Genomic DNA, 21,473 nt, shown 5'->3' with positions numbered 1-21,473 from the left:
AGGGAGTATCTATTTTTCTTCCATTTTTTAGCCAACTTGGTGGATTGTTTTGAAACAAATATGCAACGAGTCTAAAATCTGAGTTCCTCATGATTTTAAATTTTAAATTATGCGATTATGAATGGATCAATTAACAGAAATAGCATCACCACGGTTGCTATATTTGATTTTCCGAAACAGTGTTTCTTTAAACATGAAGCCCAAATTCTAATTTAATAATTTCAGAAGAAACCAATATTTATCCATAGAAAGATGAAAAACAAGGGGCCATTTGTTACTACGAGCATATAATAACACATCCATCTTATAAGTTTGAATTGCAGAGAATGAATTCAGTACTTGAATAATATGTCTGAATTGGCTTGGGTTGATAATCGAAGGGAGGACATGGGAGAAGCATTTTTACGTGCTGGAATGTTTAGCATTGACTTGGGTTACGATAACCAGGGTAGGCCATGGGAAAAGCATTCTTTATGTGCCGTAGTGTTTACAATGGGTCCCAGAAACAGACGCCACAAATCTAACAGGATTGTCACAAGCATTGCTGCTCCCAGTGCATCAATAGTTGTTCTAGACAAGCTCCATGGATCACTTGCCTTCTCATCCAACCTGACAAAACAAACAAAATTTCTTTTCAAAAATCAGCTCAATAAAATTGCGTGCAAGGTTAAATATCAACATTCCAAACAATCTCTGCAGATAATCCTCAAGATAGATACTTTACAGTAAGCACCTTCAAGGACATGAATTATGACTACTCCAGTAACTACATACTCCAAAATAAGGTGCAGTTAAGCTGAAAAATATGTATTTGTCAAGTAACGTACTATATACCAATTCAATAAATATTTAAGGATTGCATGGATAATAGACATATATTTCTCATATTCTATTGATGTATTTTGTATTAAGTACTTAGAACTAGCACAACATAGGCAATGCATTTGTTGATCAACTATCTCTGAGAAAACACTAACAAAAAAGATTTACGAATAACATTAGCAGACATGTTGTCAATATAATTTTTCTACAACAATTAGTTTGGGTAAAGCATCTCAGACGAATCAAACTTTTTTGATAAAACAGCAAATTATATTAACGGAGATTTTTTTAAATTGCATTTGGCCAAAGCACTCGTTTGGATACCTTACAATCCTAAAAACTTTGTGACTGGTTTCATATTGATAATTGTTCACACAGAAGAATATACATATCTTTATTTTGGACTGCATACAGCTGTAAAATGAAAGCGTAAAACTCTAGAATGAGAACAACCTGCTGTTAGGTTATAGTTTTCTTATTTAATGGGCAAGCACGTAACTGTAGAATGAAAGTGTGCATCTGTAGAATGAGAACATATATAGTTAAAAGCTAGAACCTTTTTTTGTCAATAGCTGTAGAACGTATGAATGCAAATTATTTAGCGAGATATCATATTTATTTTTATAAGGAGTATGGGGGCTCATAGAAGTGTGTTTTTGGTATTGAAGCCTTTAGGCAAGTACATAAAATAAGACTATTGGGAGCCCAATGACTCTTCAAAATTGAAAAAGCGTCTGCAATATGATAATGGGCTTTAAATCATACCGCTATTTATTTTAAACTTGGATTGACTTGGAGGGGAGTCACTACAGTTTTGAAAAAGCCATTTAATTGTTATGTATTATCATTTTTCTAGACATACAAATTCTTTTTGCAGCCCTGGTTTGAATTTGCTTGGAGAGGGATTTGGCTTTGTGATAGAGAATAGATTGACCTTGATTGGTGTTTGCATCTGCTGTTTTAGCCAGAAAATCAACTGCAACATTATATACCCTTCCTCTGTATTGGATTTGAAAGCTTATTCAACTTCCCAGTCCCTGAAAATGGCAATAATATGCTTTATTGATTTGGAGGCTATGACAAGCTTAGCATTTAAATGATGTTGTAAAGTTGGTTGTGTTGGTTATATGTAGACTAATGAACGACAATTTGAGAGTCCCCCACAACTTTAGTTTGCATTAGGCCCTTCGGAGTGCTATTTAAGTCCTTTACTCACTGCTAGGAGTTCTGTAACATTTATTGTTTGCTGGGCAATAGATTGCTGATAGGTACAAGTGTTGACCTATGGCATTCTAAAAAATCCACCTATTCTAGCATACTTGAATCTCTTTTGGCCCCACAATCGAAGTTCAGCTTAATTCAATCTTCAGCTAGTAGCACCTAGCTTGCTTTAGCATTTACTCTTATGTAAAAAGAGATTCAAAAATATTGTAGTTTCTAATGGTTGGTAATACTGAGATCCATCATATTTGCAGTTGCTCTCTCTAAATGTACTTTGCAACTATGGCAGGAGTTGGGCCATTATTTATATAATGTCCATTAACATTTTCAGATTAGCCCAGCCTTCCAGCATTAATACTAATGGATGCCCTTCGCAGGACCATGTATGAATATTCCTTCTAGTACATTCCATATGGTAGTAGCATAAGAGCATTGTGGAAACAAATGGGCAATTGTTTATTGATATTCCTCCTGGAAACTAGAAGAGATGGATTGCCTGATCCACTCCCTCTTTTTACATCAAAACAAATGTTAAAATTCTACCATGTATAGCCAGTTGTAGGAGTTTGATTTTAGGTCATGTAGAGGGACCAGAGGATCCTCCATTTTTGTTGGGAGCTGCGAAGTCCTTATTGAGAAGGATTAAAATGAGGCCACCAGACACTCTCATTATTGGGTAGAATTCAACATCACTTTGTCCTTATTGGTGAATAGTTTGTACCACAATAAACTCAAAAAACCTATTGTATAGTGTGGACCCTAAGGTATAGAGAGCTCTAGTGTCGAAGGAGGTCAATATTCCATTGTTTCCCATCCTCTTATGGTTTGTAGATAACATTCTAATCTACTATGACCGACTCTCTGTATTACAAAATGTTGTTAGTTTGGTGTAGAGATCGATTTTCCATTCAAACAATGTCAACAGAATCTCTCTTCATCCCCTCTGCCAAGCTGCCAAGCAGTGCACTGGAGCAGCAATGTTGTTGCTGATTTGATGTGTTTCATTATGGATGAGGAGATAGGCTTGTACTTGTTAAGCATAGATCACTGTTGGGATCATGGGATTGTTGCCCAAAGTGATTCCATTTTACTAGTCTCCATGCTAGTCTCATTGACAGATACTAGTTAGAGTTCTAGACATTTTTAAGAATTTCCATGGTGTTTGTGGATACGGCTAGCACAAAATGTGCGAATGTGTTTCCAGGGTGGCAGGGGACAGGAGGCATTTTTTGGAAATAACAGGGGGTGACAATTTGAATTAAAAAAAAAGGAAAATCTAAAAAAATATAAGAAATTTAAAATACTCATGGTATAAGGCATTCATCATATTCATTATAGAACCATATTACATAACATTAGAGTTGAATTGAGAATTCACCTAACAGTTGACACAAATTAAGTTGTTAGGTACAAATGTAAATTTAATTGTATCAGAAAAAAATTGATAGGAACATTTATTGTTATGGATGGTATGGAAGAGGTGGTCACATACATCTTGGATACGGTCAAAAAGTGACAACTGTCCACCCAATGAAGTACAAATAGACATAGAATCAGCAAAGGATACTTCAGATTATAATGACAATTAGTTTGCTAAACTTGTTGCATGTGGAGGTCAATATACGCTTGCTATTACTGCATGGGAATCTAAAGAGATGTTTTATAAATGTATACAAATCATGTGATTTAAATGGCATCAAAATCAGAACTCGAAGAAATTTTAAAATGTTGGGTTATGATGAAATTGTATTATATATCTTATAGAACTTGTAGTCAGTCATAAGATGTGTATTTAGTAATCTCTCTCAACAGAAGAGGACATTACCCCAAAAAATAAGCTTGTCTCATTTCTATATTATTGGCTTAATTTTGTTTCATAAGTAAATGTGAGAAATCCGGATGTAGGGCTACAAAATTTCAATTCATTGCAAATATTTTTCCTTTACCCTTCTGATCAGATTATAATATGTATAACAACCATTTTGATTACCATGCACATTAATTAACTAGCTTTTGAGCTGGATATTGGCTAAAAGTTAAGCTCCGTTCACCTAACAACATATAATGGAAACCGTTAGGGTAGAACATTTTTGTCATGTCTCCTTTTCATAATTAAAAGAATTCATTGAGAACTCATAGCCTATTCATAGCCTATATCATATTTCCTGTAGGTTCGGGGATAAAATAAGAGAATTTTTTTTAAATAAAATTTTAAGTTAGGCTCATTCACTTTATGTTCAAAAGGACAACCTAAATATTACTATTATTTTAATAAAGTGGCTGTCTAATGACATCATTGTAAGACCTATGTAATATTTTATTTAAAGAGTTGTTTTAACCACTTTGAAGAAAATGTAAATTCAAATTGAGGGCCCAAAAGGCACATACAAAAGAAAGTCATTTGTTCAAAGAAATCTATTCATTGACATTTGTTGGTTGAAAATTTTGTACACCTCAATAGTTGTACAAAATTGTGGATTTCACCCACAGCATGTGAGTAAACACTCTCCTAATTCTAAGGGAAGGCTCCCCCTATCTAAACTAATTTAATATGGATGGGACAACAGTTTTCCTTCTTCTTTCAAGAAAAATTGTATTCTTCTCTCTTCACGGAAAAGAACAGCAACTAGAAACAAATATCAGCAATAACTTGTGCAGTAAAATGAGAGAGAGGAAATGAAGTTTCCAGTTGCTATTCTTTTTTTGTCAAGATAGAAGAATATAGTTTTTCTTGAAAGAAGAAGAAAAACTGTTGTCCCATCCATATTAAATTAGTTTAGATAGGGTGAGCCTTCCCTTAGAATTAGGAGTGTTTACTCACATATGGCTGAAATCCACAATTTTGTACAATTGTTGAGTATAAAATTTTTAACCAATAGTTTTTGGCGACTTCACTGGGGACACGAATGCATTCGAAAGCCTCATGCTTTCGTTTGAAATCTAGTGTCTTGTTGTTTTCAAAATAACTTTTCTTGGGTTTCTACTAGAGAGACAGATTTTAAAATATTTTGATTCTATCTTAGAATTTTTGATATAAATTTGTTGAATCATTACATAGCAGATTGACCCATCCGAGTCACCAATAGCGAATCTATTGGGGATACAATACGCATACAAAAGCCTCACACTTTTGGTTGAAGTATACCGGAATCCAATTCATTGTAATTGCAATTTTTCAAGCTTTCACCAAGGACATGTAAGATGGCTGTTCAAGGTCCTTGGGGGAATGCTTTTGGTCCGTTAAATCTAACTCTGCCTTTACATGCTCTTCCTGATGGTTCGAGGAAGAACTTTCCCAAGTTCTTTGGAGATGGAAGACAACATCCAGATGAGCACATTGTTGCCTTCTATATTGCATGTGGTGTGCTTGGTGTGGGACATGAGGATGTTTTAGTGAGACACTCCAAGGTGCTGTAGCAGATTGGTTCTACCACCTCGCACCACATACCATCATAAACTGGACTACTCTCAAAAAATGTTTGAAGAGAGGTTCAAGACTACAGAAGATGCTCATGCTTTGTTAGCACAACTAACTCAAATGAAAAAGGAGTCACATGAACCCATGTGGGGGTTTGTGGATAAATTCAACAAGTTGTGTAACAAAATTCTAATTTTTTCTCAGCCTACCGCTGAAAATTTGAAGTGCTTCTTCATTAATGCTCAAGTGCCTGAGGTAAGTTTTCTGGTGAGAAGGGTTGTTCCAAGAGACCTTGTAGCAATGCAAGCCTTAGCAATGATATTGAAGATGATCTTATCCTTGCTGGTAAGATAAAGATAGAGCCAAATGGGTCCAAAGAAATCTCTTCATTGGGATCATGGTCTACCAAGAGAACAAATCCCGTGGTGCAGAGGTTGGCTAATGAGCTGGTTGCCCTCAAAAGGCCAATAACTCAAGGTATATTCTCTTCCCCTTATGAAGAAGACATTCCAAGGAGGCCATATCCAAATACTGCTCCTAGTTATGTAGATAAAAATCAAGACAAGTTTCCTTCACTATCAGAAAAGCTTCTACTTGAGGCACCACCAACAAATGCAGCAGTCGAGGATTCTGAATCTGAACGAAGTGATCTTGCTGGTCTCTTCCAAGAAGAGGAGGAAGCGGACATAGATGGCAACTCTCAAATCTGGTTTATGCAGTTCTAGAAAGCTGATGAACAAAACGAAAAGACCATGCCAGAAACCATGGGGGATACCCAACAAGAGGCTAAAGGCCACTTTTTCAAGGTGCTGGTAAAGGAGGACAATCATATCATGAGATGTGAAAAGATGGATAGGCATGAAGGTCCCAGTCAAGTTGAAATAAATGCATTTATGCTCCAAGGTCATGAACTTGGGCATATCATGCATAAGAGACCTACCCTAGAACTTGATGAAGATCTTTTCACAAACATAATAGAGGAGTTTTGCTCAAGTCTTGATAACAATTCAAATTCTCCCAAATATGAAGATTGTGAACAACATGTTGAGGTAAGCAATGCAGTCATGTTTTCAATTGACTCACATGAAGAAACTCATTCTTTTTAGCATGAGGTTGTGATTGAAGAAGCATCTGATAAAGGTGTAATTAGCAAGAAGAATTTAGTCTTTGTACGATCAAGAGGATGTCCAATCAGACATCTTGCTTGGTTGGACACCAATGGAAAGCTAGAGGATTCGCTTGAAGATACGGTTGAGAGTGAGGCCAAAGATGAATCTATGGTTGAGCAAGGGTAGTCCAAATTCATTGATCCACTTTGGAGCAGTAGTATGTGTGATTTATTTGAGAAGGCAAGTGAATTTGTTCATCTTTTTCAAGGAGTTGTGCATCAAGCTATGGTACAATTGTTCATGCTTCTATTGGTTGTGGCTACTCATGATCATGCAAGGTACTGCAAGCTGTTAAAAAGAGGCAACTATTTTGCTGAGCCAGTGAATGGTTTCATTTGAAAGGTTTTCATTATGGCTAGCGTAGGATAGGTAGGTTTCCATTTCCAATAAGTGCAGTTGCACAAGTCTGCGTCTTGCTTTCAGTCACATCCTCCTCCTTGTCATTTGTGTCTTTGTTGCTTGACTTTGTAGCCCAATGGATGCTAAACCACTTAGAGTTCTAGATTCTACCCCCTTCAATCGTTCCAACAATCAAAGGAAGTTTCCCAGTCAGAGCCAGCTATAGTCCTCATTTTTGGATTTTCAAAAATGTGACGACCCCTACAAATTTTTGCTTAAAATGTGTCATTTATGTCTCTAAGGCATGTTTTACGAAATACAAATCTCACACTTGTTAGTGTCAGATCATCAAGGGTTGTCTTTGTCATCATTGTCCAAATTTTGGTGAGTTTTGGCCTTCATTTTCCTAGTTTTCTTTGCAATTTTGGGTTTCCGAGAAGTCATTGCAAGTTGGAAATTTTACTCTAAGGTACACTTCTCGAGGCAAAATTTTTGCTTTTTTTTGAACTGGGCTAATCTTTGGTTCATCCACGATCCATGTTTCAAATTTCATCGCGTTCCGAGTTTGTTTGCTATGTCTTTCCTTCAAAATCGGGTATTTTCCTCTTGACTGCAAGTGGGAAATTTTCCTTGTTTTGCAAGTTAGGAGGTTTCTTTTGTTTTTAAGTTGTAGGGATTTTTTCAAGCAATTACAAGTGAACTTTATAAAAGACTTGTAACTTGTAACTTGTGTTTTCTTTTCCATTTCCCTTTTTGTCTTTTAAGTTGTTTTGTAGGAACTTTTTAAACAAATTGCAAGTGAATTTAAAATTACAAGTTTATGAGAACTTGTAAGTTCTCTTAAAAGTTCCTACTTTGTTTTATATTAAACTTGTAATAGGGATTTTGAAACCCTATTACAAGTCTTTATGTGCTTTCCTTTTAAAAGTTTTATGTTTTTGTCTCCTAAAACCCGATTTTGCTTATTGAAGGAAAATAAGTCATTTTTAACTTGCAAAAAGGTTTTAGAAACCCGATTGCATCTTTATGAGAGGCTTTTTCTTGTTTGCAATCGGATGTGAAGAACCCAACCTGCATTTTTGTCTCCAAGAAACCCGTTTTTCTTGGCTTTTCCTTTGAATCCGAATTGCAAGGAAGTTGGGCGTTGAATGCAAGAGACGTGGGAGGTTTTTTCTCCTCCATTTGCTGGTTCCTTTTGCCACGTTTTCACTCTTTCTTGCAACGTGTATGCTGGGCGTATTCACTCCTTTCCAATATGAAGGTTTAATGCTCCTTGTGCATTTTTAATCTCTCCTCTTCATGCTGTTTTTGGCGCTTGGAGGTTGAATGGAAATCCGTTGTTAGCTGCCAAGTGTTTTCAACGTGTTTATTATAGAGCTTTTTGGTCCATCCCAAGCTCATTCTTCTTTGCTAAGAGCATTTTGATAAAGCAAGGTGCGTGTTTTCAGTTTTATTTTGCTTTCTTTTTGGTTGTTTTTAGTTTCTTGTTTGATCAAGTCTTGTAAATAATCTTGCTCTTGCTCTAATTTCGGGTTTCCATAAGATCTTCCCAAATCATTTTGTTCTTTGAATGCAATTTGTAAATTTGTATGATTTTCCCCTCTTGCAATTTTTTTCCTATTTACTTGCAATCGGAATTTTAAAACTCAATTACAAGTGCAAGTTGTAATGTTCTCTTACTTGCAGTCAGCCTTCCAGAACCCGAAATTGGTCCAAAATGCACTCAAAATACTTGAAAATGAGTCTTAAAGGTCCAATTACAAGCGTAAACTTGTAGTTACCCATTATACATATGAAGTTGCATGTTTGTTCTCCACAATTGCGAGTTAATGCTCTTGTTTTTCCACAGATGTAATGTAGTTTCCAGAACCCGAAATTCACTTGTGAGCCCATTTTTGCATCACTTTATCCCTTCCCTTGTCAACCCTGTTTGCACACACAACCTACCAAATCAATAAATTAAGACATGGGCCTTATTTTGCAAGCAGATTCCAAGATTGGAGAAAGAACAACAACATGACGGAGCCACACAAGGAGATGGATAAGTGATATGAATGATTGAGAGCATAGAATGCTTTCAAGACAGAGATAGGCTTCTTACTTCAGCCTTGCAAAGAACTTCCCTCCTGAAAAGCCAGTACTACCCCAAGCAAGAAGATAAGATTGAAGTTCGTTGGCCAAGGACACAAAGATCATTAAGGATGCAAATTCTCGTTCCAGTTCAAGATGTCTTCACTAATCCTGAATACTTCAAGTTCTAGCATCCTAAAGCAACATGAAGATCATCACAAAAAAAGGATGATGTAGTAGAGTTATGTCTTCAGACACAGAGAATAGCTTCAATTGTGTATTTGTAATTTTGTTTTGACAAGTTACATGTAAAAAACAAGTTTTGTAATTGCAAGTGTTGCTTTCACTTGCACTTTTGTAAAATGTAATTACGTGTAAGACAACTACGAGTTGAGTTAGATTACGACTGTAGTTGGAGTAAGTCATGGTGGTTGAGAGAATTTCTCAAGTTAGTTAGGATCCTCCCGCCTTTTTCTCAAGACTCCTTTCCTATAAATACTTGAGGGGATCCATTGTAATTTTTATTTTTTGGCAATGCAACAAGACACTACCAATTTGTATGTACACTATAAGACTTTGAGCTTAGTTGTAAATCAGATTGCAATCAATTAAAAGAGGCAAATTGCTTTCAAATTTTGTGTTGATTCAAGGTGTTATGTGACGACATTTTCTAGAAATTGATTGTGAGTTTTGAGGTGTTATACAGGAGGATTCAAGTTCAATCTTGCAAACTTTGAGTTGCTTATTGTGTTTGGAGTTTTAGATAGGTTTTAAGTTTTGATAGTGCAGACCTTGAGTTGCTTGTCACGTTTGAAACTATTGTAGGATGCTCAAGCAAAGGGTGTAACTTGCAGTCTTTGTGCTACTTTTATTTTCTATGTTTGTGCATAAGAGGTGCATCATGTAGTTAGATTTTGAGCTGCTACATATTGTGCTTAATTAGCAGAAAATCATCTACAAAGGTTGATAGGACAGTAGAAGTGCTGAAGACTTGTGCTTTCATTTCTGTTTTCCCATCCTGGGGAAGTGACAAAGGTCTTTGTGCTTTCATGGAAACTTTGCTTTCCTTTATGTTCCAAAAATCCTACAAAAAAGTTTATTTCTATATTTGTTGTTATTTATTTCCAATTGCTATTACTTTTCTGTGAAGAGAAAAGAATATAGTTTTTCTTGAAAGAAGAAAGATTGTTGTTTCACCCATATTAGATTAGTTTAGTTTGTAGATAGGGGGAGCCTTCCCTAAATTAGGAGAGTATCATAGTCACATACTGTGGCTGAAACCAAAGTTCCCAGACTCGGACTCGGCTCTGACTCGGCAAGGCTGAGTCGACTCGTGACTCGGCAATGACTCGGCAAAATAAGAAAACCCTTGAAATTTAGAGATTTTTAATGATTTAAAACTTGTTTCATACACCCATTATTGAATTAAGCTTAAAGACACTATAACATCATCAAATAGAAGCTAATTTGATCACATACATAAACATACATCCATCACATGCGTAGAAATGTAAATTGTAGTTTGCGGACGGTGACAGGGGGGTGGCGGGGTGGTGGTGCTGATATAGTTATACATATACATATAGTACTTGAAAAACTAGTTTTGAAAAGAAGTATGATAGTATTACAGTATAAGAATTACATTTTCAAATGAGACTATAGGAAATTTGAAATACTAAATCTAAATACCAATTACCAAGATTTCTAAGTTGTGTTGTTATATGGAGCCTAATCAGACTCGGAGGTTAGATTTTCCCTACTTCTATCGACGCGGTTTCCCCCTATATTTTTCAACGGGGGTTTGGGGGCAGTGCCCCCAAGTTGGGGTCAAGGGGCATCGCCCCTTGCACGTTCCCTGTCGCGATACAAGGCGGGGTCGAGGGGCAGCGCCCCGCAAGGCCAAAAAATCATTAAAAAATGTTTTGTTTTTTTTTTTGTTTTTTTTACTGCACTTTTTTAAGTGACTGGCCAAGTCATGACCCTTGGACTCAACGAGTCAGGGAGTGACTCGCTGACTCGGCGAGTCAGGCGAGTCACGCCCCCTGACCTGCCCGAGCCTGGGTCAGGGTCACTGTGACCCGGCAGGGGTCACCCAGCCCGCTGACTCTCGTGACTCACGTGACTCGCCGCGAGTCACGGAACTCTGGCTGAAACCACAATTTTGCACATCCCCCAGGTGTACAGAATTTTCAACCAACAACATTGTTTGTTCAACTCCATTTTCAGAGGTTGAGCATTAAAGGACAAAAACCTTTGTTGTAGGGGATCCAGAGGACTAAAACCATCTTGGTTTTTGTTGTGTTGTAAACACACCCCATTGAAAATGGGGACCCCTCTTATTTGCTAGATAGCTTAGTGTTTTCTTTGATAGTTTAGGTTTGGCAATGATTTTAAAGTTTCTGACCTTAGAATGAGGGGTTTGGTTGAGGAGCAAGATGGTGAACTCTAGTCTTGAGTAAGCATGTGAGTCTAGGAGTGAGTCAAGGAATGAACTTGTAGGAGAAAAGTCGTCTTGTGTAAACATGGTGGATTCTAAGGATGAAAATTGTGAAATTGCGATTTGAAAAAAAATGATAATTCCAAACTTGAAAAGGAAATTACAAGGAAAATTCCTTATCAAGGTCAGATTTCTGACCTTGACAAGAAATGGAAAATAGGGAAAATTCTAAAAATTAATTCTTGAAATAGAGTTAAAATTCTTTTCAAAATCCAACATTAAGGTTAAGTTTCCATTCAAAATCCTTGTCCAAGTTGCAATTCCCATTGAAAATCCATGTTTTAGAGTTGAATTTGCTAGAAATTCCTTGACTAGGCCTTGCATTTCCACTTCATAATCCATGTCAAAGTTGATTTTCGCCTTTGAAATCCAAACTAAAGGGATGAAAACCCAAACTCAAAGTGCAAAATCCTAAGGTGAAATATGAAATTTCTAAGTTGAAATATGAAATCCAAAGTTGAAACGTGAAATTCTTGAGTTAAAATGAAAGAGAAAACAATGAAAAAATCATGGAAAAATGAAAGTTTTGCTTGCATTTCTTGCAAAAATCCATGCATAGGCTGAATCCACAGAAAATTGCAAGAGCAAAAAACCTCCACAAAACGCTGAAATCCATGAATTTTTTTGCAAATTTGGATTTTTCAATAACCTCCCTAAATCCACATAAATTCAAAGGGATGAATTTTTTTGCCATGTCATTGAAAAATCCACGAAAATTTAGGATGACATGAATTTTTCTAGGAGAGAGGAAAATCCACGAAATTTTCAATTGCTTCAGATTTTTCCATTCTCAATGAAAATCCATAGCTTTGTTGAGGAATTAGACAACATGAGGTTTAGGTCGGCTAGGGTTGAGAGTGAATTGTGTTCTACAATTGGTATCAGAGCCTGGTGTTTGAATAGGCTTAATCAACATAAGTAGATCTTGGTTAAACAACACATGGCTTGTTTAGAAGGAACCTCCTCAAATAAAGCCCCCTTATTTGATTGTACTAATTATGCCTTCTAGAGTACAAGAATGGAAAGTTATTTGTCTTCTTTGGGATTTGATGTTTGGATGTCTATGTTAATGGTTATACAATGCCAACACATCCTTTAACTGATCTTGCTGAAAAGAGAGAGCATGAAAATAATGTTAAGGCTAATAATGCAATTCTTTGTGGTTTGTTAAAATGATGCATTGTCAAACAGCAAAAGCAATTTGGCATAAATTGAAGAGTATTTACGAAGGTGATGCCAAACTGAAGCAAGCAAAATTACAGACATATAAGACAAAGTTTGAAGCATTAATAATGAAGGAAGAAGAGCAGATTGTTGACTATCTCCTAAGGGTTGATGAGATAGTGAATGCAATCAAAGGCCAGGGAGAAGATATGAAAGACTCCGTATTTGTTCAAAAGGTTTTGAGGTCTTTACCCTCAAGATATAATGCTAAAATCTCAACAATTGAAGAAGCTAGAGATCCCAGTAAAATTACAATTGATGATCTACATGGCATTCTCACGGTATATGAAATGAGAATGGATGGTGAAGATACTTCTAGAGGAGAAGCTGGTTTTAAAGCAACAAGGAAAATAAAGGAAGTAAGTTCAGAGTCAAATTGTGATACTAATGAAGAGATTGCAAACCTTGTTAAAAATTTCAAAAAAGGTTTTGGCAAGTACAGAGGGAAACTACCCTTCAAATGTTTCAACTGTGGGAAAATTGGGCATTTTGTTGCTAAGTGCACCTATGCCAAAAACAATGATGAAGAAAGTTTCAAGAAGAAAAACAAAGGCCAGTTCTACAAACAAAGAAATTCTTCAATGAAGAAGAAAAGCTTGTATATGAAGGAAGAAGCTAGAGCAATCTCAAAAGATAGCAATAACTTTGATGCTGAAAATTGTGAAACTTTGTTTATGGCAATTGCGTCACTCACTGTAGATCAGAGTGGTGAAGTTTTGTACGATGTTGAAGAAGGAGAGATAGATCTTGAAGGAGAATTGTCATGTGCATTAGACGAGATCAAAAGATTAAAGAAAGAATAACAAACAAAAGACCTCTGCGTTGGAAGAAATTGAAGCAATGAAGGAAGACCTTGAAGAAAGTAATCAAGTAATTATTACTTTGAAAGCTAAAGTTGAAGTCAAGAAAAGAGAAGAGCTAATCAATTCTAAATTTTTGTCGAAGTTTGAAGAATGTTTGATATTAGAAACTAAAGTAGTGGCTTTACAAAATGATCTTGAACAATACAAAAGTGAGCCTGAAATAAGATCAAAATTTGTTAAAAGTTTTAATATGTTGGATGAAATGTTAGCCAGTCAAAGGTTAGGCAAAAACAAATCTGGTTTGGGTTTTGACAAAGGTCAAAGTTCAAATAAAAGTAATTCTCTTAATCTGAAGGATAATGGTTTTGTTGACGTCCAAAAGCAAAAAAAGGTATCCATCATGGCGCCCTCCTACAAGACAAGTGGTAACAAACAGATATTATCCTTATTTCTATGGTTATTGTAACTTCTATAATTATTTTGGTCATAGAGCAATTCATTGTAGAGTTATATTAAGAAGGAGAACTAACTTTGTTAGTATGAATCCTTTTGATTCCTTGAAAGATTTCAGTGTGATTTGTTATAATTGTCAAAACATTGGCCATGTTACAAGACAGTGTAACATGAGTTTTGCAGCATAGAGAAGTAATGGGAGCAAGTTCTTGAACATTTTTGAGAGCTTAAGGAAAGTCCATGATTGTTCAGACTACTTTGCATGCAAAAAGGCAGAATTTATGGGTTAAAGACAGCAGTTGCTCTAATCACATGATTGTTGATAAAAGTAAGTTTGTTAGATTTTATGATTGGACTGGAGGTGCAGTGAAATTTGGAGACAGGTTTGTCAGTTCAGATTCATGCTAAAGATTCTTTGAGCATTAATGGTACTTTAGAAACAAATAATGTTTGGTATGTCTAAAATATAATTTGCTGAGTATTAGTCAAATGTGTGACAATGGATATTTTGTAATCTTTAATGCTCAAGGATGTAAAATAAGGAAAGCTAAATCAAGTAAATTAATTGCTCAAGAGAAAATAACAGAAAGTAATGTTTATGATCTCAGGGAGGTAAAAGGTAAAAATGTTTGTTGAGGCAAGTTGATGAATGTTGGCTTTGGCATTGACGATTAGGACATGTTAATTTTGATAATCTTGTCAAAATTAGTTATATGAATTCAGTAAGACATATGCCTAAAATCACAAAGCCTAAAAATATTATTTGTAAAGAATGCCAACAGGGAAAACATACAAGAGTAAGTTTCAAATCTAAAGAATGCTCAAGGTCACAACCCTTGGAATTAGTTCATACCAATCTCTGTGGTCCCACCAGAACTAAGGGTTTAAAAAATGAAAGGTATTTTATGTTATTTGCGGATGATTTTTCGAGATTGACTTGGGTTCTTACAACACAAGGAAAAGGCAATTGTTGAAGGGTGGCACTTCCTCATCACACAAGGTGATTCCTAGTAACGAAAAAAAGGTGCAAGAAGGAGAAAAGGTGGTGGATGCTCGAGGGAAGGTGATTCTAGAGACGGAGCCGAAGAGCAAAATTTGATAACTGTTGTGTATAAATTTGTTAATGTTTTGTAAAGGGAACTTGTTCCTATTTTGTAATTGCTGGTAGACACGTTATGGGAGGTTAGGGCTAGGAAGAATAGGGCCTATTATGGTAGGATATTCGAAGATACTTACCGCTTCTATGAATATTTGTCACAGACAATATATGTTTCTATTTCATAATATAAATATAAAGAACCATTTACCAATCAATATATATATATATATATATATATATATATATATATATATATATATATAAGCCGTTGAAGTGTTTAATTATTTAATAATACATACATACATTTATATACGTATTTACACATGTACGTAGATGGGATGTACATGTATAAATATGTATATACTATGAATATATATATTAATGATACATATATTTATTTTGGGTGAATGCCATCAAATGTTCATTCTATTTTAATTATTTACCGACAAGTTGGGGGTGATTATTTTTCATTGAGGCAATTGTTTTAAGGTGGAGTTCCTTCCTCTGGAATGTTAGCGCTACCACCTTAATGCGTGAGCTGTCATGTTCAGTTTTCTTGGACTTGTGCTCCCTCTTCTTGGAGTGGTAGTCTCCACGATGCATTCATTATTTATAGCCATTCCTTGGCCAGGTAGGGGGTTATGATTTTTGATATGGAAGAAGCACTTATTGGAAAGCATTTTTAGAAAGGACGAGCGAAAGAGCTTCCACATATGGTAACTCATAATCTATAGCACATTGTTTTGGTTTGGGAGGAAAGAAAGAGATATACCCTTAATCTCTAGCGGGATCACACTTTGGATTTATGCTCTAGGATCACATCATCGTTTGCTCTTTTGTTTTGCATCCAGAATTGATCTTTGTCAAAACTTCGAGCAAGCATTAGCGTACAGACGCTTCAACTGTCAAGCAAGAGCCTTTGCCTGTCTTATTTTTGTTTTGTGTTTATCATGTGTCAATACAAATCCTTGTTGTAAATGCGAGTATTTGAAGCTTGAATGAAATTATTTTCTCAGTCCTTGATTACATCTTGTATATGAAGAGCATGCATTATGGATCAAGCTGCATTGAAGAGATCTATTGTCTGCCAACACTATAGATAAATTTTAGCAATTATGTTCAAAGTGTGACAACACTAAGGCATGGATCAAGCTGCATTGAATAATCCATACACTTGGTAAATTTTAGCAATTAAGTTCAAAGTGTGACAACACTAAGGCATGGAAACCTTCCATAAAATTCATTGAATACCTCCTTATGCTTAGAAAATATGCAAGCTAAAATGCAAAGGAGTATACCGGATTGATGATGACTAAGGAAAGGTGTGAAAGGTTGTGTTTTCACACAATGAATGTCTAAAGACACCTTCCGTAGTCAACAATGGAGGTCAAAATTTCTGAAGACAACCTGAAAATCAGAATTTTTAAAACATGTTGTAATCTTCAAAATGTGCATAAAATCAATAAAATCAGTTTTATTGATGAAAACAATCATTTTCTGAAATGTAAGTATGGCTGGTAAAATTTAGTTTTCTGAGGACAAGTCTGAAAAAATTGGATACTTCAGACTTACCAGCACCTTGCAAAGTGGTTTAAATCCCTGAAAATGATGAAAAATTGCTAAGGAAACAGCCCCAAGCAAATTCGCCAAAATTGGTAAGGTGGCTGGAAATGAAAATTTCTGAGGACAACTGCCTAACAATGGAGTTTTAGACCTGCAACAGCGATAATATGGTCTAAAAAATGCACAGAAAACTCCATAAAACACCTCCAAATGCTACTGTTTAAGTTGGAATTGGCTGGGCAATAAAAACTTAAGTCTGAAAATTAATGGCAGCCATTAATGGAGGTCAAAATCTGAAGCAAACCTCAAATCTGAAGCGAATCAGCAGGCTGGAAATGATGGCAGCCAACAATCATGCACGAAAATCACCAAAATATGGCACCAAATCACCTCCTTAGCAAAATCGAATTTTCCCAACTATGGCACCAAACTGAAATCTGAAGATTGATGTCAATGGCAGCCTTTATCTGCAGTAGCAAGGATGGCGGCAATCTGAAAAATCACCCAAGTTGGGATTGGATACCCCAAACACAAAAATCGCCTTCCTTAACAAAAAATCGAAATTTTCAGAATTCTGAAAAATGTTGTTAATGGCAGCAATCAACAACAATGAAGGTCTGAACAGCAAGCAAAAATGGTGGAGGAAAAATCGCCCAAGTCTCCAAACATGAAATTGCCAATTTTTACCAAAAAATGCTAAAGTTTGAAAAAATCGCCAAACTTAGCAAAATCGAATTTTTGAAACTGGTCTTTAATGGCAGCCAAGAGGAATAGATCAGCAAGCTAGAAAAAATGGAGGAAAATAAATCCTCAATCCCACACTTCACAAAAACGCCTTGCTAAAAAATTCGCCCAACTTGGAGAAAAATCGCTTTCATGGAGACACCTGACAGAAATAATAATAAAATAATGTTAAGTCTCCTCTCATATACTTGCTTTCACCTCTCACTTTCACCACACAAGCAATGTGGGATAAAACACTTGTATAAATACTTGCTTGGTGAAAACCTAACTTGCTTCTAGAAGGTTCAAATATTAAATAATTTTGCAAGTTATTAAATTTGCTTTTAAATTTTAAATAATCATTAATAATTATTTAAAAGCAATTAAAATGGGGCTTATCTATTAAAATATTGCAAATTAAATCCAAAATAAGCCTCTAGGGGAAAATCGATATTGGTTGGAATTGAAAAATCCTTTCAAAAATCATTAAAATGCCTAAATTTACCCCATAAGGGAAATTCGACCCATGCTTGGATAAAAATCCATGCATAACTTCATCAAAATGCACACAAAAAAACCTCCCAGGGGAAAATCGATGTGAGTTTGGACAAAAATCTACACTCAAAACTCACTTAACTTGGAAAAAACCTCCCTGGTGGAATTTCGACCTCAGTCTAGATGAAAATACGGACTCAAAACTCTTCAAAAATATTCCCAGTGGAAAATCGATCCCTATCTGGATGAAAATCCAAACAAAAATCCTTACAAATGTTCTCAGGGGAAATTCGACCTCTGTCTGGATGGTAGTCCGGACAAAAATCCTCACTTAGTTGTTACAAAAATCCAGGTGGAAAATTGACCCAGGCATGGAATTATCTTCGCACTGCAGTCTGCACTCCTGGTGGAAAATCGATGGCAGTCTGGATAACTCCTGACACTTAGCCAAATTTTAACACTTCCAAGGGAAATTCAATGGCAGTCTAGATAAACAGTGGGGGAAATTAGTAGCAAGTATAGATTTCAGGGGAAACCCATGTGTAGTATGGATTTTGAGTGGGGGAATGGGTTGGGTAGTCTGGAATGTGAGGGGAAAAACACTTCTAGCATGGAATTTGACCCTTTAACCCTTGGAATATGAATTTCCCTTAGGATTTTATCATTTTAACCACTCAAAATCACTTAGAAACATTGAATTTACACTGGACTTAGGCTAATTTTCCAAAAATATGAGCGAAACGCTAGGAAAATATTGGAATAAAGTGTGAAACCAACTTAAATAATACCTTAGGAGCAAGAAAACAACTCCAAACGGTCTGTGAATATCTTGGCACTTTAAAATCACTGATGCGCGTGTTTAAAAACACATTAACACTCAAAAGGTCTACACTTAGACAAAACTTAGAATCATTAAAATATCAACATTTTACAACTTGATCCTATAACTTCAAAAACCCTAGACGACACTAGGCATGATCGAAACTCCGAGACTCGGGCACGGTAAACGCAAAATTGCCCACTAAGCAGCCAAAACCCTAACCTAACAACGCAGAAAGCTGGCAAAGAGGGGGTCCCCGTTAGCAATGGGGCGATGTGTGAAAAGGTCACAACAAGTCCCACATGTGCTGATGACCACCAGGAGCAGACGATCGACTCTTGGTTGTTGGAGACCCTTGAGGTAAGCGTGGAGAAATTGCATGAACTGCCACCGTCACCTGGTGGGGATGGAGGACTTGATACCAGCACTCTGCAGATTGGCAGTATGGAATTTGTTGCAGGGAAGGATCTCCAGATTCCCAGGTCTACAGAAGAACTTACATTGCACAAGGAAGTTCAGGAAGGGAGGGGGGAATCTTCCTCGCCTCATACAGAAGAATTGATACTTCAGCTCGAGAAACCTGACCCCCCATGCCCAATTGACACCTTGCAGCGTTGTACCCTCCAGTTGGAGGGCATGGCGAAGTTCTGGAGTGATGTCGGCCATATCATGAAGGGTGTGGAAATTGGCCAAGATGTGAGGATAGGTCAAGTGATCGAGCGCCTGCTCTCCTTTGTCAGGGAAGACTGAGTGGGAATTCTTTCGATGCTTCACAGCCAAAGGATGGTCAACGACAGAAACTACAGAGATGACGGATACTTGGATGAGGAGCATGATAGTGACAGAAGAGAGTGGGCTTTATGGTTACATGCGGGGAATAGAGACAGCTTTTCAAGACCTAGTCTTGAAGTATCGGCGTATGGCAGTGGTGCGGATGGAAGCTATGAAGACCCGACGGGACCAGGCACTGCAGGAAGCAGAGAGTGTCAAGAAAACATTGGCCCTAGAGCACTCTCGGATTACCACGTTGGAGGAGACAGTTGTCAGGCACGTGCAGGAGTTGGAAGTGAGTGGTAAGGCGAAGGATGAGCTGACAGATAAGGTACAGGCTTGGAGGCCCGATTGGCAGAGAAGGAGGAACAGTTGCAGGTGCAGAGCCAGGAGATTTCGAAAGCTCGCAACAAAATTGTTGAGGTCGCCCATATGGTCAAGTTGGCACAAGAGCGGGAACTGGCGGCCACATAGCGACTCCAACGAGCAGGCACATCTCAGTCATCTCATACTTCCAAGGACGCCTTCTCATCCCTCCTCACATTAGTTTCAGTTGGTTCTGTTAGCTTCCATTTGTTTGTCGTCTGGAAGACGACTTCTTTTTTGGGGGGGGCTAATGTGAGGCCGTAATTAGGGAATAAAACTTTAAAGTTATTGTTATGTCTTTTTGTTATGTTTGGAGTCGACCGTGTGGGTTCACGTGTTAGTTGTAACGGTTGGTACTTCCGCCAACCACCAGTTAGTGTTAGTTGTAACGGTTGGTATTTCTACCAACCGTGAGTTGGTATATATTGCCATGTAAGGGAACCCCAGCAATAAGTTTGATGTACTGAATATTTGGGAGAATACAATAAAGAACATATTTCTGCCATATGAATGTTACTTGCATAGTTGTATTGTTGGTATATGTTTTGTGCTTATTCGTGATTCATTCTGGAACTTAAACCATTCACAGTAGGGAACAAACGGCGCTTAGTTGATCCCTTAGCTCTGAGATCATGTTATATATATATTTTTTTATCATTAGATTAATAAAATGCAGATATGAACCAATTCACACAAGTTTACATAGCATATACCCTGGGAAAACCTTCCAACTTGAAGGTGAAAAACCCAGCAAAAAATGTCTTTTATTATATTCGACAAAATAGCAATTTGTAGTTACAAAATTGCTTCACTCATTGAAGCTAGATAATTGGAAACAATCCACCATTGATGATATACGATCTGCAATGTGAATTGGACTTCCTTAGATAATCCACGAACTGTTGTAGATGATCTTCGATCTGCAGATAGGTGCGAACTCTTGTGAGAATTCTACAATCTCCTAAGTGTGTATTCGAATGCCAAGGGGAAGATAATTGATCTCCCTTTATACCTATGCAAGGTGACTTTGCATGAGGACTCAACTCCCTTAGGAATAAGACATCTCTTCGTTTAGGGCAATGTAAACTTTCATTAAGGGTGGCGGACTTTGCCAAAAGTCGGCCCTCTTTATAAGTATATTTATTTTGCAAACAAATAAAGAATCGCACCACTTGGGTAATTATCGATAGACTCCAAATATGTAAGGCCGAAGGCCAGTTACATATTTGGTGGAATCATCCCTCAAGGAGACTCCCGCAAATACATACGACAACAGTCTTGAGCAACAAATCATAGGACACAAAGATGATGGAGTTAGAACAATACAAAGAGTTGCAAGATCAAATGATGAAGAGGTTCATCTTTCTTTGTTGTTTGAAATGAAACCTAAGACATACAATGAAGCCAACAAAGATGAAAGTTTGTTCAAAGCAATGGAAGAGTTCAACCAAATTGAGAAAAACAAAGCATGGGAGTTAGTTCCTAGACCTACCAATAATAATGTAATTGGTGCTAAATTATTGTTTAGGAACAAACTTAACAAGGATGGAAAAATTGTTACAAATAAGTCGAGACTTGTTTGCAAACGGTATACACAGATTGAGGGCATTGATTTTGAAG

The 21,473-nt window shown here is 36.7% G+C and overlaps 1 protein-coding gene across 3 annotated transcripts in view; it reads right to left on the bottom strand.

Moving 5' to 3' along the window:
* Nucleotides 1-130: 130 nt before the first annotated feature.
* LOC131042902 (cycloeucalenol cycloisomerase) overlaps nt 131-21,473 on the bottom strand; it is a 156,760-nt gene continuing 135,417 nt past the window's right edge. For all 3 annotated transcript variants that reach the window (XM_057976233.2, XM_057976231.2, XM_057976232.2), the window contains exon 9: nt 131-609. In XM_057976233.2, coding sequence (XP_057832216.2) covers nt 435-609 — 175 coding nt within the window. In that variant the 3' untranslated portion in view covers nt 131-434. The remainder of the gene's footprint in view (nt 610-21,473) is intronic.

The sequence above is a fragment of the Cryptomeria japonica genome, chromosome 1, assembly GCF_030272615.1.
Source record: "Cryptomeria japonica chromosome 1, Sugi_1.0, whole genome shotgun sequence".
NCBI classification, from domain to species: Eukaryota; Viridiplantae; Streptophyta; class Pinopsida; order Cupressales; family Cupressaceae; genus Cryptomeria; species Cryptomeria japonica.
This window is presented reverse-complemented; position numbering and strand designations above follow the sequence as displayed.